We start from the raw sequence: 22,138 nt of genomic DNA, 5'->3' as shown, positions 1-22,138 counted from the left end.
ATTGATGATTAAAGTCAATTTACCCAATTTACCTAGATCTTTCTCATTCTCAAACACTGGATACATTTGCACCTCCTCTCTAAAATTGCAGCCCACACCAACACTTCTTACAGTGGTTCCTAATCTGGCCTTTCACACCACTGTGCAGTGTAAACTCTCAGCAGGTTGTAGACAGCAGCTGAGTTTACACCAACCCTCTCCTAACAAATGAACCGTGTGTGAGTTGGCTCATACAACAGCTTCTTCACAAACCCTTTGTTGTTTCTTTTACAGCAACGGATGTTCAAATGTCAACCGGAAGTACGCAACAGGTTTTAAATTGGAAGATTGTTCTGAGTATTAAAAAGAGATAATTGGACATAAAAAAGAAGGTATTTGTAAAGCTGTTGGTAACGACAGTGAGTCAGAAAGTCTATATTTGGCTTTAACTGTATTTTCATCGGTTGATGTGTTTCAGAGTCACTAGTTCCCAACCTTGACTGCAGCTGTAAGACATTAAACACCTCCCACATCTGCTGCCTGTCTCGCTCTCTCTCTGCAGTTAGCAGTCAGTTAGCCATCATACAGGTTTATACCTCCACCAACCAGTCAGGTCGCAGTTTAAATTCGTGTTTGTCCAGACTTATAATACATGTAGATGAAACATTAACCGAATTAAGTTAAATGTTTTAAGTATTTTTATTGACATTTTATGAAGTTTATTTAATATGACAGCTTTTGACTCTCCTATCTATGAGAGTAGGTTGTGAGATAGTAAAAACTATAATTAAAGAAGGAGAAATACGAGCATTTGTGTGAGTACATGTGTGAAAATGCACTTTTGCTGCATGTGTACTTATGCATCAGTAATGTGAAGATAAGCCTGCATTAAATCATGTGGGCACTTGTGCTATTTGTGTGTTTCACATTGATATGAAAAACACACATTTACATTTGTCACTGCATGTTCCGACAACATTGGTTCAGATGAGACGTGGTGTTTGCATGGAATAACTCCAGCTCTCTCTCCTAACAGGCTCTGCTATTACAGGTTTAACCCTTTCAACCATACACACTAAGTCACATCACTGCACACATAATCCAATCAGGTGGCAGAGCTTTCCTAAGCTCCATAAACTGCCGACAACTCATTTGAGTTCAGCCAGCTTTGTAATATTCATTTTTAATTCTAATAAAACAGTTTCAACAACTTGTGAATTCCTATGCATGTATATTTTATAACCATTAGTCTCCACTTAAAATCAAAGAAAGCATGACGACAGAGAGAGATTCAACTCCTCCCTTTGGTTAACTTGAGCAAGATCCCTGATGGCTGTTATAAAAATGAATGTGTGTGTGAAAAGATGAATGCAACTTGTATCGTAAAACCATATACATTCCTTTCAAAGGTGATGGCCATCACCAAGAAACACTGCAATGCACCAACAAAGAAAGGAAGAGGGAGACTGCAACTTATAAACAAAGTATTTAAAATATTCAAACAACTTGCAAATGTTTTATAAGGAAAATGTATCCAACACTGTTAACATCTTCACACTAACAAAGGTTTCCATTTCTATGGCTAGAGCTGTACTGACGCTGAACCTTCTTGGAAAGTAAACCATCAGAACACCCATTATGTTTTACAGAAAGTCAAATGAAAGAAAGAAATGCTGAATAAAAATTCTGCTGAGATACAGAAGCTGGAGGAACAGAGGCTCACAAGGACGAAACATCAATTCTGCTGTGTGTTGTGTCCCAGAGATAAAAGTCAGAGCCTCAGTGAGGGTGACTGATAGTGAAGCCCATCATACTATACAGCATTTTAATGAAACACACTTCTGTGGGGGGTTATACCCATACACACTCACTGACTTATTAATAGATCGGCTATTAAGTCAAGCTCATACCTCCTGATGCCTACCTCTATCAATTATACCGAACTCCTGCTCCTCCTCTCCTCTTTTTTGCGCTCTCTCACTCTCTCACTCAATAAAGAAGGCATGCTTAAACACCATCAAACCCATTGAAAAAAAAAAATAATAATCACTGCTGTTCCTTTATTTCAAGTGCTGCCAAGCTACGGACTCGGGCCGATTTAAAGCTCCTTATCACAACACACACTGATGCAGGGAAGGGGATGCAGGGAGCAAGCAGAAACCCTAGTGGCTCAATCTATACAACTGCACACAGCAGAGTTGCACCACAGCGAGGGGTTTGAAACCTTTCAGAAGAGCCATCTAAATCAACCCCTCCCCATGTGACTGATCGACTGATGCAAATGTTATTTACAGGGTCTGTAAGGAAATCGTTATCATTTGAATGAGTTCTCACTGCAGAGCATCAGTATGACAGTTGGAGTCTTGATGCAATTTTTGTAAAACGCAGCAAATAGACCAGTAAACATCTTGTTTCTGCTCCACCAATGTGTCCGTAAATCCACCATCATCCAATATTTTATAACTGTATTAAAATGAGCCGTAATGCTAATACAAATGCATAAACTCCAGCTCTCCACCCCAGTGCTCTGTTGCCTTCAGAATGTATTAAAGTTTGAATAATGTATACTCACATCGACACAGGGCACCAGTAAACAACATATTACACCAGTCCATCAATTAATAAGCCAAGTATAAAACTGCAGACTCAGTTATATCATTTTGCTTTAACTTGAAGAGCAGGGCATCAAAGTTTCATATGAATAACCTTAGAGTGTCTTAAGTACCATAATCAAACTTCAAGCACCAGCATGAGGGAAATACAAGCTGGACTTTTAAAACCAAAAATCACGTTGCATCACAAAGATAAGGAGAACCATCTCAGATATTCTCCTTTATAATCTTAAACACACCCAGACCTCTAATTTGACCTGTGTGTGTATGTGTTTGTTACCTGACAGAAGCTGTAGTCACAAGTAATTGAAAAGAAACGCACAGACGGGTACACATTGAGAAGTAAACATCTTCACTTGTCATGCTTTCACCTACACTGCTGTGCCAAAGCAGATGGTGTATACAACCCAGGGTTCACTTCCTGAAAACAAAGAAACAGAGAGGGAGAGGAAAGAGAGAGAGAGGGGGGGAGAGAGCGAGAGAGAAAGAGAGAGAGAGAGATTGGGGATAGAGAAAGTGTATCCTGTCCCTCATAGTCCATCCCAAAGAATTTCTGTCAGCAGAAAACAATGCAGCACTGATGGATCAACACACACACACACACACACACACACACACACACACACACACACACAGACACACACACACACGTATCATCTCTCGTCATTTGTGTCTTTACGTTTCCATCTCTCCTCTCTCCGTCCTTCTTCCCATTGTTCCTGGGGAACAGTGAGCAGAAACTCTAGCTCGTCCTCGGCTATTGTCAGAAGTAATTTTCACCAGCCACTGTCTGCCTACTGAACTTTTAATAACAAACTGACAGAAACACTGCACTGGCATATGGTCGGTCTGCCATTCCATAGGAGAACATGTATAGCTGGGAGTGTGTGTGTGTGTGTGTGCCTGCGAGTGGGTACAAGTTTTCATTCTTACGGATACAATACTGCTCAGCCTCTTTGATGCATTTTCCCAAAAAGGGATTTAATTAGTTAATCAATCACAAAATAGATCCACAGAATAAAACCATGGAAAACAGATCAACAATTTCATAAAATCTATTACAATCAATAATCCACAAACACAACTGACACTAATCACCACAACTTAAGTCTACAGCCTCTTGTAGGATTAACCCACCTATCAATCATGCTGTTCTCTATACGCTCGTCAGCCTGTACTTACACAACACTGTCCTGAGCTGAATACTTATTCCTTATCACTGCCTTATGTGTGGGAACATTTGTGCTGACAAAAAAAACTGTAAAATCATTAGCAACCTCATGGCATCACTGTAAGCGACTGTACATGCTGCAGTATATAATGGCATTAACGGTGCAGTAAACCCTTTTCACTGAGACCTCTGCAACTCGTCACATCATCTGTAAATATGATAATTGACCTGACAGTGAAATATGTTTATTCTCTATTACTGGTTTAGTCTAAATGATTTGTATTCCTGAGTTAGATTTCCACTCTTGATTTGTTGCTGTGACGCTGAGGAGTCTTTGGCCTGACAAAGCTCGGAGCGGCAAAACATTCCCTCAAGTCTGAGTTACCACACATCTCAATGTTATTATACTCAGCTTTGACAAGACATGATTTTTTTATCAAGCTGCTGCCATGTTACTTCTCTTCTCAAGAGCTTTTTAAAATTCACAAACTAAAACGTGTTAACATGAGAACCAGGGGAAATACTCTACACCTTCCTCTTCACAATTTTCATGTTGCTTTCCACAACTTCCCCTCAATCATCTGAGGTGTGCTTAAAGCGACGGGTCACTTGCATCATAGTTTGGTCAGAACCACTGTCAGTCAATCAGAACTCTGAACCATTGCACCCCGTCAGGAGGTGTCAGGAGGTTTCTCAGTTACAGACACACGTCTGTCATCTGTCACAATCGTGACGCGCTGATCTACACAAACTGTCATGATGCCAATGTCCTGATCATTTCCTCCCATCAATGCTGACACATCAATACAGTTTAGCGCTACTGGCAGAGGCTCATCAATGTATCCACCTACTCACTTCACAAAGGTCTGTCTTTGTATATGTGGAACGCACATCTCAAGAACCAATTGGCTTCAATTAAATGAAATTTGATTTGTATAGCACCAAATCATAATATACTTTATCTCAAGGCTCTTTACATAGAAGGTTGAGACCTTGACATGTGCATTGAAAGCGAAGTGCTGTGTCATCTTAGGTGCACAACATTCATTTTGTTGCTCCAATGCTAAATAGACCTGAATTACAGAGCCTTTATTTTGAAAAGTTGTGATCTAGGGTCTGAGCTTGGGTTAGAACTGTTTGTCAGTTGTTAAAAAGACCTCTGAAATATCCGACATGCAATACAAGACATGCATGAAAAAATGGGCAGTTCAGCCAATCACTGAAATGTATAAGCCCTGCACACAATGTCCAGCACATAAACAATACAAAATGATGGTATATTGTAAAACTGTTGAAGAGGAATTACTAATGACAAGGAATTATTCTGAAGTAGCTCAGGCGCATATACACAGACAGGCATTGCACTAGTAGAGACACAAATCCATCAATAGCCAGTTAATTTATTCCTTTCAGATGTGTGTTCCTTTATCACAAACACAACACTTAAGTTTCGGAACCTATACCTTTATGGATGCTCTACCTCTACTGAGCTCAATACAAACATAAGTAGCTTCACATAATTTTTTCCAATTTCCATGTTGTTTAAATAGCAACTGCACTTGCGCCGCTCAGTTTTTCCAATGTGGCACCATGCCACAAGCTGCTCACAGCTCTCATTACTGGTCAATACACATCACAGCCCACTTACGTTACATATTGTCTAGACCGCCTCAGAGTACAGACAATATGTAACTTAAGAAGCAGGTCACAGTTTTTCACTAATATTGGGCAATGAAATATAAGTCCATGCCAAAGATGGCAGATCCTTTGTAGGAGACATCTACACTGTGCTTCTCTTACTGTTCAACAGTTAGTCATCAAGAACACATATTTTCATTTATAGCACAGCACACACAGCACATGCAGAAGCAGAGTTAACTCTTTCAGTTTCACACAAAGCCATTTGTATAAATTGTTGCTTTAGAGACTAGGCCTTTCATCCAATTAAAAAATCCCAAATCTTTGAAAATCATCCCATCACCCCAGAACAATTTTGCATCATTAACCTATTTTATCGATGCACAGACTATGAAGAGTACCCTCATTTAATCCAAGAGGTGTGCAGGATGTTCATGTGCAGTACAGCGGCTGATGCCAAAAGGAAGAGTTCAAGAACAAGCCAAAATTTAGCTGCAACAGCGAAACTGCTGCCAGATTTCGTATCTCCGCTTTTATACTGAGCAGAGTGTTTGAAGTGGTTTTATTTAATAGAATATTAAGATCCTGCTGAATAGTTAGCGCTACCTCTCTCTGTTCTATGCACACGAAAACTTTGTCTTCATACACACTGAACACAGACCCGAGCTGGATTTCACATGGATTTGCACTGCCTGGGAAAAAAACATAATGCCACCGTATTTTACATAAGATTCACAGCTCGAGGCTATACAGAGTCAAACACACAAGTCAGCTGAGCAGCAGCACTGCTGAGGTCAAATCAGACTCAGACAATCTGCCCACACTGCAGAGCTGTCTCACCAAACCTCAGAGAGGCAGAGAGAAGAGAGAAGAGAGAGGGGGAGAAAAAGGTGTTTAGGTGTGTGGGAGAGAAGCAGAAGTAAAGACGAGTCATTTTCCATTCATTGCATTTGAAAAGAACAGAATATGAAAACTGAGGAGAAAGAGAGAAAAAGACAGAGAGAGGAGACGCAAGAGATGAGCACGAAAGCGTCAGTAAACTCTCAGCAGGTAACCGCAGCATTTATCCTTAAATCCCGACAGGTTTGCTTTGTCACATCCTGTCTGAACGAGGTGCTTCTGTATAATTCTGAGGATCAAAGGTAAAACGTGTAGTGACAGCGGGTGGCAAACACATTGCCGGCTTGGCAGAAGGTGCTTCAGCTGGTGCTAGCAATAACGGCTTTATGAAATTACACAATATGCAAGCAACAACAGGCATTAGAGGGGATTTTAAAGAAAGAAAGGAGAAGTCTTCTGGCCCTCAGTGAGGGGATCGGTTGTCAACAAATTATAAAGCTGTTATCATATTCAAGATTTTTTTAAACACTGGGTAACAAATTCTCTTCGTAAAGGTTAGTCAGTGTTGAGATTATGAGATCAATCCTGTGTGTAAAATAATTTATTAAATCAATGAACCTACATTAGACAGAACACCTATTAGTAAATTTGACAAAGTGAATTTGTATTGATTGATCACAGATCACTGAATTTTTTATTTGTTATTATGTAACTTTTAAAGTGGTTGCAGAACAAGGGGGGCAAAAGAGTGAAAGAAAGAAAGAGTGGAAAAAAGAAATAAAGAGCAAAAGAGTGACAGAGCAAAGAGCAAAAGAAAGAATGAAAGAGCAAAAGAGCAAAAGAGCAAAAGAGCAAAAGAGCAAAAGAGCAAAAGAGCAAAAGAAAGATTAGAAGAGTGAAAGAAAGAAAGAAAAGACATACAAGACAGATGAAACATCCACTCATCAGCTTGTTTTTCAAGAATCTTCTCCCTTTAGTCCCTAAACCCAGCACACAAACACACACACACACACACACACCTGTATTTCATGCCCGTGTGTTTCCCTGTAGACTCCTTGAGCGAGATGTGGCGCGGTGTAAAGGAGCCGAAGCTGCGGGCGATGATGGCCACGGTGCGGAACTTGGCCCGGGCTTGGTTGACCACGTTGGGGCTGGTGGCGCTCTGCTTGCTGTGGTCCCCATTGCCCCGTTTCAGGTTGTGGTCTGTGCAAGCGATAGACACCTGCATGGCTGAGCTTCAAGGCGACGGAGCAGGAGCTTTGGAAAAGTACAGTCAAGGAACTGGAAAAGTCTCAGAGTGAGTGGTTTTTGAAATCTTTTGATTCAGCGTTGCGTCCTTTAGAAGTTCTTGCTGGGAGATGAATTAAGTCTTCAGTTCCTCACTTCAGTGCATCACTTTGATATGTGAAGACAAATCTAACGGCAAAGGCTTTTCCTCTGTGTTGTTGTTCTCACATCACCTCTTCCATTTCAAGTCTTTCCGTGTAGAAGAAAAGCAGCAGAACCGGTCAACCATCAAAAGCCAGAGAAGAACAAAGACTCCTCAGTTCTTTTGAGGGATCGCAAAGAATGTATTCCCCCCCACCGGTCTACCCCCCTGCTCCTGTGTCCTGCTACTGGTAACGAGCTCCGAGAGTTTTTCAATGACAATCAGAGGAGGTGGATGGAGAGAGTGCAGAGGAATGAAACAGAGAGACGACGGGGAGATGCGACCCAGGCGCTTCGCTCTCCCTGGTCTGACTGTGAGAGGAGAGCGAGAGAGAGAGCAGTAGTGTGTGTGAGAGATAGAGAGAGAGAGAGAGCGAGAGTGGAGAGGAGGGTGAAGGAGGAGGAGACAGGGTCAGAGAACAGATAAGGAGACAGAAGGCAGGAGAGAACGAAGGAAGTAAGGGGGGAGTCTCAGGCAGGTTGCACCATCAGTCGTCCACAATCAGCACTTTCTCATCTTGTCACTACTTCTTTTCCGTGCCTCGCTCCTCTCCTCCTCCCGCTTCCTCTCGTTCCAGGGCTGCTGATGTTAACGCAAGTCACTAATGTGCTTGTGCCCCAGTTTCCTCCCCTCTTCTTCCTTCTCCCCTCTCTCCCTCCGTCTACCTCGCGCTATATCCAATATTTGGATTCTCTGTTCTTTTTACCCTTCTTCCTGTTGTTTCTGTTTTTTCTCAGCAGGGCAGCTCCTTCGCCGACAGCGCATCGCCAGGGAACTGAGAGGAGAGCGGTGCAACACAGCCTTCTTTCTCTCTTTCTCTCTCGCTCTCTCACTCCCACTCTGTTTCTGTCTCTTTAGCTCCCACTCTACCTGTTTCACTCACCCTCTCTGCACTGTTTTCTCACCTGTCACCTATCTTTGAAATTCCCTTCATTTCTTCCTGTACCAACATTTCCATCCAGCAACAATGCTTTTGCCCTTTAATTTGTCTTCTCTATGTACAATATTGTATTGATCATCATATTCCCTTTAAGTACTTTTTATGCTTCCACACAGCATTTTATTTTTATTATTTATTTTATGGTTAGCCGTTTGTCCGACTGTACATCCGTCCCATTCTTGTGAACGCATTATCTCAAGAACGTCTCGAGGGAATATTTTTACATTTGGCTCAAACAATCATAAGGAAACACGGATGAACTGATTTGATTTTAATGATCAAAGGTCAAAAGTCAAGGTCTCTGTGACCTCGTGAATATAATTGTTTGCCTTATGAAAGTGGTATCTCCAGAACTCCTTTAGGGAATTCTTTCACATTTGGCACAAACATTCAATTGGGATCAAAGATTAATTGATTTGGTTTTAGTAGCCAAAGGTCAAGGTCACTGGTGCTTCCCAATTTTTACAAATATTTTTCTTAAACATGATATCTTAAGATCAGTTTGAGTGAATTTCATCAAACTTTGATGTGTTGTTACTTGAAATGACAAGATTTCAGTGGTCAAAGGTAAAGGTCACGGTGACCTCATATGAATCTGGAAAAAATATATATCTGGGATTGAAACCGCACTGGTTGGCAAAGGCATACAACCACAGTGTGTATTTTCTGGACCAGTATTTTATCTACACAAGTCACAAATATTAGGTAAGCTCTGTGTCCCTCAGTCATAGCAGAATAAATGTCCCTGCTTCAACTATGCCACCTTGCAGCTTTCCTTCAAGCTCTTTGCTTTCCCCACAGAGAGAAAACATTTTGTGACCGGGATATTGATTCTTTTCGGAACTTATTTTTCGCATTTTCTGAATGTGTCCACACACAAGTCATGGAAAAGCTACAGTCAGAAACCTATTTGCTAACATAGTCATCCTTTTCCCCATAAAATCCCTTCACACACACTGTACATGCAGCCCCTAATAGGCGAGTACAAATCAAAGAGACGAGGATGAATGAACAGGATGGGGGAGGTGTGCACTGATCAGAATCATGAGAAAAGAAAATGACTAAACACAGCAGGCTGAGGCATAACAGCTGAAGAGAGGGAATTATTGCTCCTGTGTGTGTGTTTGATTACAGCCCATCCAAGTGTCTGCCTGAATGAGAATGACTGTGCATGTGCGTTTGTGTGTGTGTTTGCAAAGCAAGGTGTTTATGTTGTTTGTTCTCCAGTAATTCTATTAGCGGTATCAAGCTGAGGTAAACAGAGCCTTTTGCTACAGGGTCCCTGAACCGTCTCTTTGTGTCTCTTTGTGCACTTTTTTAAATTCAAAATAAAACAAAAGATACTGCATTTAAGTGCAAAGACTCAGCTTTAACCTGAGTATGTGTACATGCATATAGGAAGTACTGTATGGTAAACTTAGCTCTAAAAACGTACAGTGCCTAAATTTAGTTTTTGTTTTTTAAACACAACTAAATGAATACTTTATTTTATAATGTTTACCATTATAATTAGATAAGTTATGAGTATAGCAAGAAAAGGTTCTTGCTAAAAGTGATATGTTGGCATGGCCATTACAACATGACAACCATCTTGTTGTAATGATAAGATTTTCACTTTATACCATGATGTTGATCAGAGTCTTTAGCTTCTGTGGCAGCCTTGGGCTTGAATATACAATTTGTGGTTTACATGAACTGCCATTACATTTGGTATGCACATCCATGTCCCCCTCAGGATGAACTTAAATAACTTATACATGAAGGATTCACCACACATCATCACTAAAGGGCAGAAAAGGGAGCAAAAATAAATGTAAGTTTAAATATGTTAAAGTACAGTATATAACTGCCAATATAAAAATTTAGATCAGGTAGTAGAGAGTAGAGAAGAAGATTGACCACCAGATACTCAAAGCTTTCAGTAATCTGACTTTTATGGTTTTACAGTGTTACTGATATATATACTGGGTAAAGTATAAAAAAAGAATTAAGATTTTACAACAAATGTCCCAATATATATATCCAGCGTTACAGAGTATATGAATATTTCAGAATTCCATACCTATAGATCTATAGCTTTAAAAGGGTACCAGCAATACAATATCAATTTGTGTTGCAGATTACAAGAAAAGGATATACTTTTATGTGAACAAACAAACTCCACTGACCTTGTCCACATTGGACGGTGGAATATCCCAGGGAGAGAGTTTGGTTTTTTCTAAAGTGACTTATGGAAACCAGGGTCACCACAGCTTGTTGAGGTAACCGGTTATCTCTGACTGCGATCTGGATACAGTCCATGTTTTAAATTGCTGTATTTCATCGATTTTCAACAACACAACCGAATCCTGCAATCAGCCTTTTAATCAGCTCATCTCTGACCTCAATCTTCAAACCATTGCATATTTTATCAGAATACATAAAAAATGTCAAATAACAAGATTACTGTTATATATAATTTTATGTAGTGTACCTATCGTGTGATGTTTGTGTATACTACTCCTGCACAGAGGAGAGGGTCAGATGGCAAGTGATTATTTTTACAATCCCATTTCAGTCCTTTAAAATTGAGCTCCTCATATTACCTCCACCCCTCCTGTCCCATCTGCTTCACCTTCCTGAGAAGAGGTAAGCAGCCTCGGATCAATCTAACACCTAATGGAAAAGCCCTTTCTCTGCAACTCATTCCAGATCGATCACGTCCTGCTCCTTGGGGCATTCCCAATGCGATTCCACATATGGAACTGGAGCCGGCTTAAATACTCTTTCCTCTAGTGAAGTGGAAAAGTGCGGGGGGGCAAAGCACTGTGGTCGCAAGGTGTGTTACTAACCTGTACACACAGTGTACACACAAACAGGTAAAACAATTGTGTGTGTGTGTGTGTGTGTGTGTGTGTGTGTGTGTGTGTGTGTGTGTGTGTGTGTGTGTGTGTGTGTGTGTGTGTGTGTGTGTGTGTGTGTGTGTGTGTGTGTGTGTGTGTGTGTGTGTGTGTGTGTGTGTGTGTGTGTGTGTGTGTGTGTGTGTGTGTGTGTGTGTGTGTGTGTGTGTGTGTGTGTGTGTGTGTGTGTGTGTGTGTGTGTGTGTGTGTGTGTGTGTGTGTGTGTGTGTGTGTGGTGTGGGGGGGATGTTCAAAAATAGAAACGTAAATTTCAAACAAAGTAACCATCACTGCCAACATACTTCCATGAGTTCTTTACGTTGACATGGTTGTTAAGCAATTCATCTACAAGAGGGCAGTGCAGAGTTGAGGCCTGTAGCTTCTTACCAACTCACAAGTCCTCCACCAAAAAGTTGAAATTTCTTCCTTGTGTCCTATGGTTGTTTTGCTTGTAGTGTAGGCTACACTGCCCCCTTGCAAATTCTGCCGGCATTGTTCCGTTTCATCCATTTAGTCCTTAACCATAAGTAGAAGGCTCTGTCTGTTTCCATATATGGATTTAACGTTGAGGATAAATGAGCCTCAAGTGAGTTTGTTAAGGATGTATTGTACAGTAGTATCCCACATGAGCAAAATCCTCAAAAGAAAAGCCAAAACATCTCAATCACCTCCTGGTGGCTGGCTGCAGTATGACAGCCTAGACTTGCAATTGGTTGAGTGGGTGTACTACCTACAGCTCAATACCACGGCTCCACACAAATATCATTTGGTTTCACTTCTGGGTTAGAGGGAGGAAGTAGAGACCTGTCTTCAATCTTTATATAAAGTGAATTGTATGGAAACATGCTATTGCTCTGTTGCCCATTAAATGAGGCTACAATTCAGCAGCAATCAAAACAAGCATTCATGTTTTCTTAGAAGTTTTACAGCTACTCTGCAGCTCTGAGAAGAGAAGCACAGGTGGAATATTGTAATTCTAAGTTATATGTCAGGCAACTGAATATTTCTAGTCTCCTTTGGAGTTTTTGCGGTCAATTAACCTTTCTGTCTGCAAGAAAGCTTTAGCTGCAAACAAGTGTTCAACTTATGCAGGATACACCCACATTCGTCCAGTTAAGAAGTTAAAAAAATGTTAAAAGGGTGGAAATGGAAATGAGCCATGCACATCTAGCAATAAAAGAAAAAAAAGTCATAGATCATCAGTCAACATTTCAAGGTCACTTACTGCTGCTCTGTTCCCTGACATCTGTACGACGGCATTGGCATCAAGAGATAACGACATCAACAGTCTGATTCAAAGTTTAATAAGTATTCTGTGCGTGCGTGTGTGTGTGCATGTGTGTGCGTCTCTGGCCTGGGATCTCTGACTCTGCTCTTCCATCTGAATTAAACTCAACTAATGCAGCACTCAATAAGCCTCTGAGGGGTTTTGCAGCTGTGACCCTTAATGAAATGTTGTTGGTTTCACACGGCTCATTTCTACCATCTATTCATCAGGTTGCACATATGGGTCTTTTCACTATTTTCCTGAGTATTATCTCTGCTTTGTTTTCCCAGCAGCTGCCCCGTAAGCAATAAGTGATGACTGTCCTACTTGTGTGTGTGTGTGTGTGTGTGTGTGTGTGTGTGTGTGTGTGTGTGTGTGTGTGTGTGTGTGTGTGTGTGTGTGTGTGTGTGTGTGTGTGTGTGTGTGTGTGTGTGTGTGTGTGTGTGTGTGTGTGTGTGTGTGTGTGTGTGTGTGTGTGTGTGTGTGTGTGTGTGTGTGTGTGTGTGTGTGTGTGTACATGCTCTACTTCATGAGCTACGTCAGCAAAAGCCTACATATAGACTTCCCCATGACACGCCCCACACTATATATATACACTGTGTGTGCATGATTGTGCAGTTAAAATTGCCAAAAGATAACATCCAATTATTCTTTCTTAAAGAAAACAAGTTCAAACCATTTGAATATCTCTGTTCCATCATGTCCATCTGACGGCAAACCAATACAACGAGAGACATGATTATAGATATAGAGATATTATTTCAACATAAACCAGTCATCTAAAAAAAATCTATTCAGGTAACAAGCTTTGTTCAACAGCATAAATGTATTTTGCACTCACTGCACTGCTTCACCAGATCAGCGATGAACTTAATCTCAGTCAGTGCTGGTGGTTGTGGTTTGTTTTCTCAACTAAGGGAGCAGAACGTGTTTTAAAGGCCAAAGCTTCTGTTGCCACTTTAATACATCTAAGAATTTCTTGTGTATGTAGAAAATAAAAGTGCATTAATATCTGGACATGTTTGCATATATGCAGACTGCTGACACACTGATTTCCACACTTGCTGCAGACGTCGAGGATGTCTTGATTGCATTCGCCTACATTCTCTGCAGACGTGGTTGTTTGGGTGGAGTTTAAAACATTAGGTCGCTCTCATTGGGATAAGTATTTTCAGATATGCTTACCTTGAATACATTACTAAACAGAGCAATGCAATATTCATATATACGACTACGGGTTCAATTTCAGCATGCAAATGCAAAATAAAGAGCATTCCTGCGTACAAGGTCAAAAAAATGAGATTCAAATAGAGTAGATTCATACATATCTGATCTAAATGCATTTGCTGGTTGGACAGTGGTTATTCACATCATCTGCCATGACAGTCAGTTGTTGAATATATGTGTATGAGCTTAAAAATAAATTTAGCCAATTATAGGAAATGAGGAACTAACATCTGATTTGACTCGTTGGATGTCTATATTCATCATAAAAAACAGTTCTTAAAAGCATCCCACCATTGATTTACCTCATTATCATATATTTCTGATTTGACATAGTGCATTTCAACTTACATTGCTTCCCCTGCTAGTTTGTGCACCACCAGATTGATAAAGGGTCTTCAAGCCATATTCCAAAACACATTTAACATGACTTAACTACCTCGTACAGTATGGATATGAATTTGATGATTCAGAGATAAGTTTAGTTTTACAATATCATAAAACAGGAAATTTAGAAGTTCCTATTAACTGTTACTGAACCAGTGTCCTCAGCACTGTCCAAACTGTGTATTGTGCCCTTGTCTGCAGCTCTGCTCGAGGTGACGCAAGTTGACAGGACAACATCGGGGTTGTCAGGCCTCCTCGTGACTATAAGCTGCTCCTCTCCTGCCCATAGGACTGAGCTGTCCCCGCTGCCCCGGACTCATCTGTGGCAGCTGTATGGGGGTGGGGGTTGTAATCCGTGAGATATGACACTGTTGTTAAGTAAATCTGACTTTTGATGAGCTGGTACTTGTACCAGAACTGCATAGTAAGCGAAAGAAGAGTAGATGCCACTTCACATGCATCTATGGAAAAAAAACTATACATATACATAGCTGGTATTTTTAACTCAACCGTAGACTTCCATCTCAAAAAGTCGATATGATTAAAAGTACAACTGTATGCATGGCTTATGGGATTTAAGAAACAATAAAACCCAAAACAGAGGGAGCAAAAATTCTTAATAGTGATTGAGGCAACAAGTCCTTCAGATTAAAATTTAATTAATTAATTTTGCCCGCAGGAAAAACAAACAGAAGAGTTTCACATGACTGTTGGTGTCAATTTAGCATAATTTCTGTGCCTTGCAAATATGTTATTAATGAATGCATAATGATTCGAATAGTGATTTCTGAATATGACCATTTTTAAACACCCACATGTAATTTAAATGCCTTAAGATATGTCTACAGACTAAATCTCATACGTAAAAATTGAGCAGAACAAACGGACAATAGTCTGTCATTTAACAACACAGTAATCTATTTCCTATGCTTCCAGCCAAGACTGAGGCCACGGGGCAGGTGGACAAACAAAGAGGGAGCATGAATACTTCATTAGTTAAATGTCCATTAAAATCCATAACAGCAGCAATTCAATTTCACCCCTGTCGTCTCCCTGATCTCACTCTCAGCTCAAACAGTGAACAATGAGCATTGTGCTCAAGGCTGAATCAAGCCAACGACAACATGCAGCTTAGCCTATACTTTACTTTTTATGTTTCATATTTCATACAATAATAATGCAATCTATTTTCAAGAGCAGGCATTCAGTAGTTCAGTAGAACCACTTTCAGACATGCAGGTTCAATATGTTAGTTCATATGCCTCCATCTCTTGTGCAGATATTATTATACGTTCATACAATTGTGGAAATGACAAAAAATGTATATAAATGTGTGCATCAGCATGCTGCTGTATTACAGTTACAATGTGGTTTCACATAATCCTGGTGAGAGCTCATATGTATCGCCAGAAAAGGAGAAGGATTTCATTTCCTCTGCATATACTGTATTTACTGTTAGCAAATCATAGTGGGTAATAAGCAGGAAATGATCACCAATACTACACCGAACGTTATACTTTACTCCCGGGGACGTATCCCTGGATTATTTAAGGAATGAGTGTTGGCTTTAAGGTCATATCAATCATGGACCGTACCATAAATACACATTGCTGCTGGGTGTCAAATGAAAATCACTCACCTCCACCGAGCTTTATAATTACATGTTATTAGTGTAAGCGTGGTATGGGTCACCTGTACAAGACTTCCCTTTCCACCCTTAGAAAAATAAAAGCCAATTTTCAGGGCTTTTGCATCCTGCATCACGTAAAGCGGTGTGTAAACTCAAATGTGAAGGTGGGTCAGATGGGTAAGTTTACTCTTCACACTAAGCAGGAGAATTTTTATTCCCTAACCCAGCTTAGCATGAAAGCCAGATTTTTCATCCGGCGGCTGAGCACTGAGGGGTGGCACAGCGGAAAGACGCCAGCCCCTCTGCAGCTGCCACCTCCACTCACAGCAACAACAACAACATTACCCCTGAAAATAAAGCCAAGTCTCCCAACCGAGAGCTGATTAATAAGTAAAGTTCATGACTACAAATCAAGATTGTATCTTTAGTCAAGCTAATTAGTAGAATCATTTAATTCTTGTAAATAAATATATATATTTCGATCTATGGTTTTAAAAAGGCATTCTCGATATTTGTGTCAAATGCATAATGATGTCGAAACAACAAAAGGTACATTACATATTATTGGGTATTGACAGTATTTTTTAAGCATGGCTAAACCTGCCAAAAAAGGTGAACAACTCCTTTCGCTTTGCGAGTAGAGGGGTTTCTGTTTTCTGTATTTAGACAAACGTTCATGGCCATTTATGTGCCATCGCCTGAAAGTTCCATAGACGCCATAACATCATGCAGAAAATGATCAGCGTCAGTAGCTAGACTGCCAAAAAAAAGAAAGAAAGTAACATGTGTTAATTAAAATTTCCATCACTGCTGATCGGAGCCAGAGTCAATAAAAAGTCTACTGAGTCATTTGACCTGGGATTGATGCTGATTGTATCCATTTACTTCGTGGGTGTAAGTGGAGTTTTAGACCAGTGGAAAAGGGGCTTTAGATAAACCTCTCATTAAGTATCTAATGATACAGATACAAATAGAGCAGGATTTGCAGTACATGTGATATTTGTTGAGTGTGTTTAGTTCTATTTGGGGTACAACATTTAAGTTCTCTTTGACGAACAGCCGTTAACACATACAAGCATTTCAACACACAGCTCAATAGCTTGAGCATCACTCTTTCCTCTCTGTTATCACCCACTCACTCACTCACAGCCACACACGGACACACACACACAGGGGCAGGTCACCACTAGGTCATAACCCTGAGAGTATCCATTAAGTGGCTGTCATTGTTCTCAGAGGAGCATTAGATTACAAGCTGGTTATTTAGACTTGAGACAGCTGGTGGAGATAAGAAGTGTCAAAGAGTTATGGGCTTCTATCTGTCACTAACTGAACCAGTCACCTCCTGTCTGTGTGCTGAGGGCATGAGTCCTCAAGTCAAATGGTAACAAACCAAACAGCGGTACGATACAGATCAAGTAATAGTACGTGTTGTAACTTGAGTAGTCAGATGCCTTACGACTGATTTGTCTCCAGACATCAATAACTTTCAGGCTATAATTAATTTATTTTAATTAAACACCTCAGCAGGCGCAGATCCAGAATACAATTAATTAGCAGGAGTGCAGTGGAGGTGGGCACAGTTTAGAATGACTGAATGTCCTGCAGTGAAACTGTATGCCCATGCAATGGAAACTTTCCAATTAAAAATGGAGCTGCTCCAGTAATGTCATGAAACTACACACCGATGGCACCACGAGAAACATACACACATGTACTACACAGTTTTTTTCACAACTACAAAACAATTTCACCAAGCACACATTAAAAGGTTGAAGTGGGCAGTGCCGAATTTAGGGCAAGTACAGTACAAAATGCGGAAAACCTTCTAAGCAAACAATCCATCCGCTCTCCATTTTAAAGCCAAGCGCCATGATAACATTTTATCATAGATACTATAAAAAAATATCCTAGCAACCCCTCAGTTCATATTCATTCCTAGGAGACTTTATCGGTGGATAAGAACAGAGCTATAACAAATCACATCAACATAACATGGATGACAGAAAAATCTAAATAAACTACTTTGAACAGCAGCTGCTTGTTACTTTTTAAATATACAACTTTATTAAGCACTGTCTCCATAATAGCTTTGTCCGAATTACAGTGGAATCAAGTTGCAGTTTAATAGCACATCAATAAATTGAATAATATAATTGATTTTAGCCCCAAGCCTTTTAAACAGTATCATATCAGAAGGGAAGCAATCTGTGGCATAAGATCTTTAAGTCAAGTAGTTGGTCACCACCATGTTGATGTGTGCGCACATATAGCAACTCTTGCGCTGTTAGCACCATATGTGACATATATTGGACTGTTTTGCATTAACACAAGGACAATAACCTTGTTATAAAGTGCCTGCAACAAGGCACTGTGTCCTCAGACTTCTTCACTAGACTAGAGCTTCAGCATGCCCAGTCTGTCTTCCTGTGTGTGTGTGTGTGCATGTGTGTGGGTTAACGTTGCACTCTTCCCACTGCAGCTCAGATCATTGAATTCATCCTGGGTCACTGATGTAAATACAAATGTGTTCAAAGAGTGAAAAGAGAGGAAATAAAAAATTTCATTTTCTCACAGTTTGCTCTATGAAGTAAATCTCAGCATAGAAGCATGTTTAATCTACCAGTATTAGTTGTGTAATACCTTAAGCCTTTGAAATAATATCAATGAATACATCCTAAACTCAATGTGCCTGAATCTCTACATGTTGCATTTACAGGAAAACCTCTGAGAGCAAGACTTCTCCGCAAACTTTTGTCTATTGTAACCAAATGCATGACATAATAACGGTGTTCTTCAACTTGCACAGTGTAATAAGCACATCCTCCTACACTACCTCTACCACAATTAGCTATTTGTTGCAGAGAGCAGCGATCCTGACTGCTAGAGACTCTCCAGAAATGGACACTTGATAGTCAAGAGTGGTAACATCGAGAGAAAACCGTCATCTCAGTAATAGCATTGCTATGGAAACAGTATGGAGGCGTTATGTGTGGGAAAAAGCAGCAATAAAATAACACCAGGCAAGAATGAAGATGCCAGGTGGCAACAAGGCAGCATCTGGAGAAACTGAGGGGTACATGTATACTTGTTACCTTGCACAAGATGGTGTATACAAAAAGTAGTGAAATAAAATAGGATGTTAAAGATACTTAAATGGGCTGAGCTATGACTACAATTCATCTCCAACAGAGAATTTGATAGAAAGGTACAACGTGGAACAAAACAAAGCATTCCAAGTTTTGTTTGATGTCTTTACTAGTATTTCCCACTTTGCTTTAAGGGGGAATACACAGTAAGATTTTATCAACACCCAGAAAACTAAACTTACAACAACAACATACAGCAGCGGGAGTGCAGCCTTCACTGCATTAAAAAGCAAAAAACAACTTTCTTTAAATTTTACCTTAAGACTGTGTTTGTGAAGTTCATGCTACTTACAGTATAATTTTCCTTCAGTCTCACACTCCTTTGTTCAAAGACATTGTGTATGGTGTGCAGTACTGCATGTGTGTTAAGGTGTCAGTGTGTGTATTTTAGAAAATGCATCACCAAGAAAACACAAAGACATTTGAACCCTCAAATGGAAAATCAATTCAATAAAAGCCCTAAACTCTGCAGCACTTAACAAGTTCTCATATTTTCTTTTTCATTTGAGCTGAGCTGCATTATGATTGTAACATTTCAGCACACACTAACACAATCAATACAAAGGTCAGAGCACCGTTTTTTGTATAATACTGTAGCTGTGGATTTAAGAGCAAAGGTGGAGGTCTTCAAGGGACTCCGAACCCTAAATAACCTTTTCCCTTAGGACATAAAATTATAGTACATTATGTGAGGCTCTGAAAACCCATGTAAGCTGCTCAATTAGACAAACAATATCTGTACATTGCAACTGTGTGTACATCAATTTAATGTTACAGCCGAACAAATTTTACTGAACACGTGCACTGCTGGATATTTTGTATTATTATCATTTTGTATAAAATACTCAAATTTGAAAGGTAACTAGTATATAAATTTGCCAAATAAATGTAGAAGATTAAAAGAAAAAAAGATCTCCCTCTGAAATATTGATTAAGAATTATTCAGCAAGAAGCTTCCTGCATTAGCACCACAGGTTGCCACGTTGTCTTAATTATTGGACCTAATCTAAAGCTGATCACCAACTAAAACAACACAACATGCAAAAATATTTCCCCGAAAAAAAAAAAAAATTATACCCAAAGTTGTCACAAACAAACCAACACAGAAATAAAAAACACTGGCTCGATACCAAATTACACTTCTGTTGAGTGGATTATGATATTTACAGGAGTTGCATCACAGGCAACTGGACTTGCTTGTGTTTCTTGAAGAAGTTGCACCTATCACAAAAGAGGTATTTTCAGTTGTAAACTCCAGAAATTGATTCTCCATGTGAACCTGCAGAATCTAAACCGGGGACAGTGATGGCTTTCTGCTTTGACCAATCATGTTTGGGTTTAGGTAAACAGTCCGTATGAAGAGCCAACCAGGTGGAACACACTGATTGAAATGGATAAGCTTTCAGCTTTTTTGATTTACCTGTATTTATATTGTTTATAGAGATTAGCTGAATCATCAACTGGACATATCAACTAAAAAGAATATTGACGTTTGTTTTTGGTGTGGAGAAACATTCAACTTGTGTAATAAAAGAAACTAGTCAAACTGACCATTTCCACCAGAGACTAATTTGTTGTTGGATAAAAGCTGATGGGCTCCAGGTTACACTTACTTTACCTCTGTCGGTCTTAAGTGGCATTATGTTAACACACAGATCATTGAACCCCACCACAAACTACAGAGTCCCCTTAAGATAGCGACTCAATGTAGGAAAAGACATCCACTAGTAAGTCAGAACTGAAGAAGCCTCTTGGATCAGAGGTCAAAAGTCTCCAAGAAATATAAGAAAGTCCAGTTGACTATGTACACATGTACAACTCCTGAAGAGACGTGACCTGGATGAATGAGAATCTTCAAAGATATTTTTCATGGAATATCATCTGTATTTCACATACCATAAATTCCCCTTAAGACAAACTGAGCCACAGCTCAGAGAACAAAGCCCCATCCAGACTCTATAAGTTTGAAAATAATTAGGAAAGCTCTGACCTCGTTCACCAGATTAAGTCTTAGTTTGTAACCAACAACAACAAAAAACCTTGAACACCAGTAATTGACATTCACTGTGGGATTTGGGCATATTTTCTTTAATATACTATTATATAATATGACATAACTCCTCTGGAGACAGAGCTGCTCAGAGTCACCTTGCTCTCTCAGTCAGTAAATTAAAGTTGGTGCACTCTATAACCCCCTGAAAAAAGACTGGTCTTGGTTGGCTGGGCAGCTACAGTCACAGTAAATTGCAGCATGGAGTTCAACAAAAAATAAGTGCTTGGATCTATAAACCAAAGCTTGAGTGAAGGAGAAAGGGGGAAAATTATTTTTGTATGAAAATCCTTGCATGCTACTTTACTCAATGTATTACTCTATGGACTGGATTTAATGTATGTCTGCATGCCTTTGTGCCGGCATGAAGCATTTGCATTTGCATGATGTACAGGCAATCTGACATCAGCGTTTTAGTGCATAGAGAGACACAAGGTGCTCAAGAGACAAACAGAGTCAGAGAGAAATATTTCATGTGCTAAATCTACCAGCTTCCTTTTGTTAGGATTAAACTAAACACCAGTGTCTCGTCTCTAGTGCTACTCCACCTGCTTCAATGCCGTGCTCTGATTAACTGATGATTGCAGGCTGTATCTGTACAAATTACTTTCATACCGTTGCTTTGCTTTTTACATCATCCTCTCCAACATGAACACATCTCACATGTATGTCCTTGGTTTGTCTCTGTCTGTGTTGTCGGTTTGCCTCAGATCATGCAACTCAACACTACAGTAACTACAGTATTTAAAACCGTTGCTTCTCGACACAGCTGCCCAGACTATGGAATTTGTACAAGATGCAATGATGGAAAAACAGGTCTGTCATATGTTGTCTTTTTTTGAAGACCTGCAGTGGACATTCAAAGGATTAATACGTTTTGAAATCCATCTTATTGATACAAGTGATTGACACACCAAAATCTATCCTATACTGTATATGGGTA

General features: G+C 39.9%; 1 protein-coding gene across 3 annotated transcripts in view; it reads right to left on the bottom strand.

Moving 5' to 3' along the window:
- The window catches only part of kcnab1a (potassium voltage-gated channel subfamily A regulatory beta subunit 1a), a 95,097-nt gene that overhangs the window by 57,612 nt on the left and 15,347 nt on the right, over window positions 1-22,138 (bottom strand). For 2 of the 3 annotated variants that reach the window (XM_061073336.1, XM_061073337.1), the window contains exon 1: window positions 7,260-7,468. The exons of the other annotated variant lie outside the window; for it this stretch is intronic. In XM_061073336.1, coding sequence (XP_060929319.1) covers window positions 7,260-7,468 — 209 coding nt within the window. Of the gene's footprint in view, window positions 1-7,259; window positions 7,469-22,138 lie in introns of those variants that run through there. 3 annotated transcript variants of the gene reach the window in all.

Source organism: Limanda limanda, chromosome 6 (genome assembly GCF_963576545.1).
Source record: "Limanda limanda chromosome 6, fLimLim1.1, whole genome shotgun sequence".
Lineage (NCBI taxonomy): Eukaryota > Metazoa > Chordata > Actinopteri > Pleuronectiformes > Pleuronectidae > Limanda > Limanda limanda.
The sequence above is the reverse complement of the archived record's forward strand: the minus strand, read 5'-3'. Positions and strand labels throughout refer to the sequence as shown.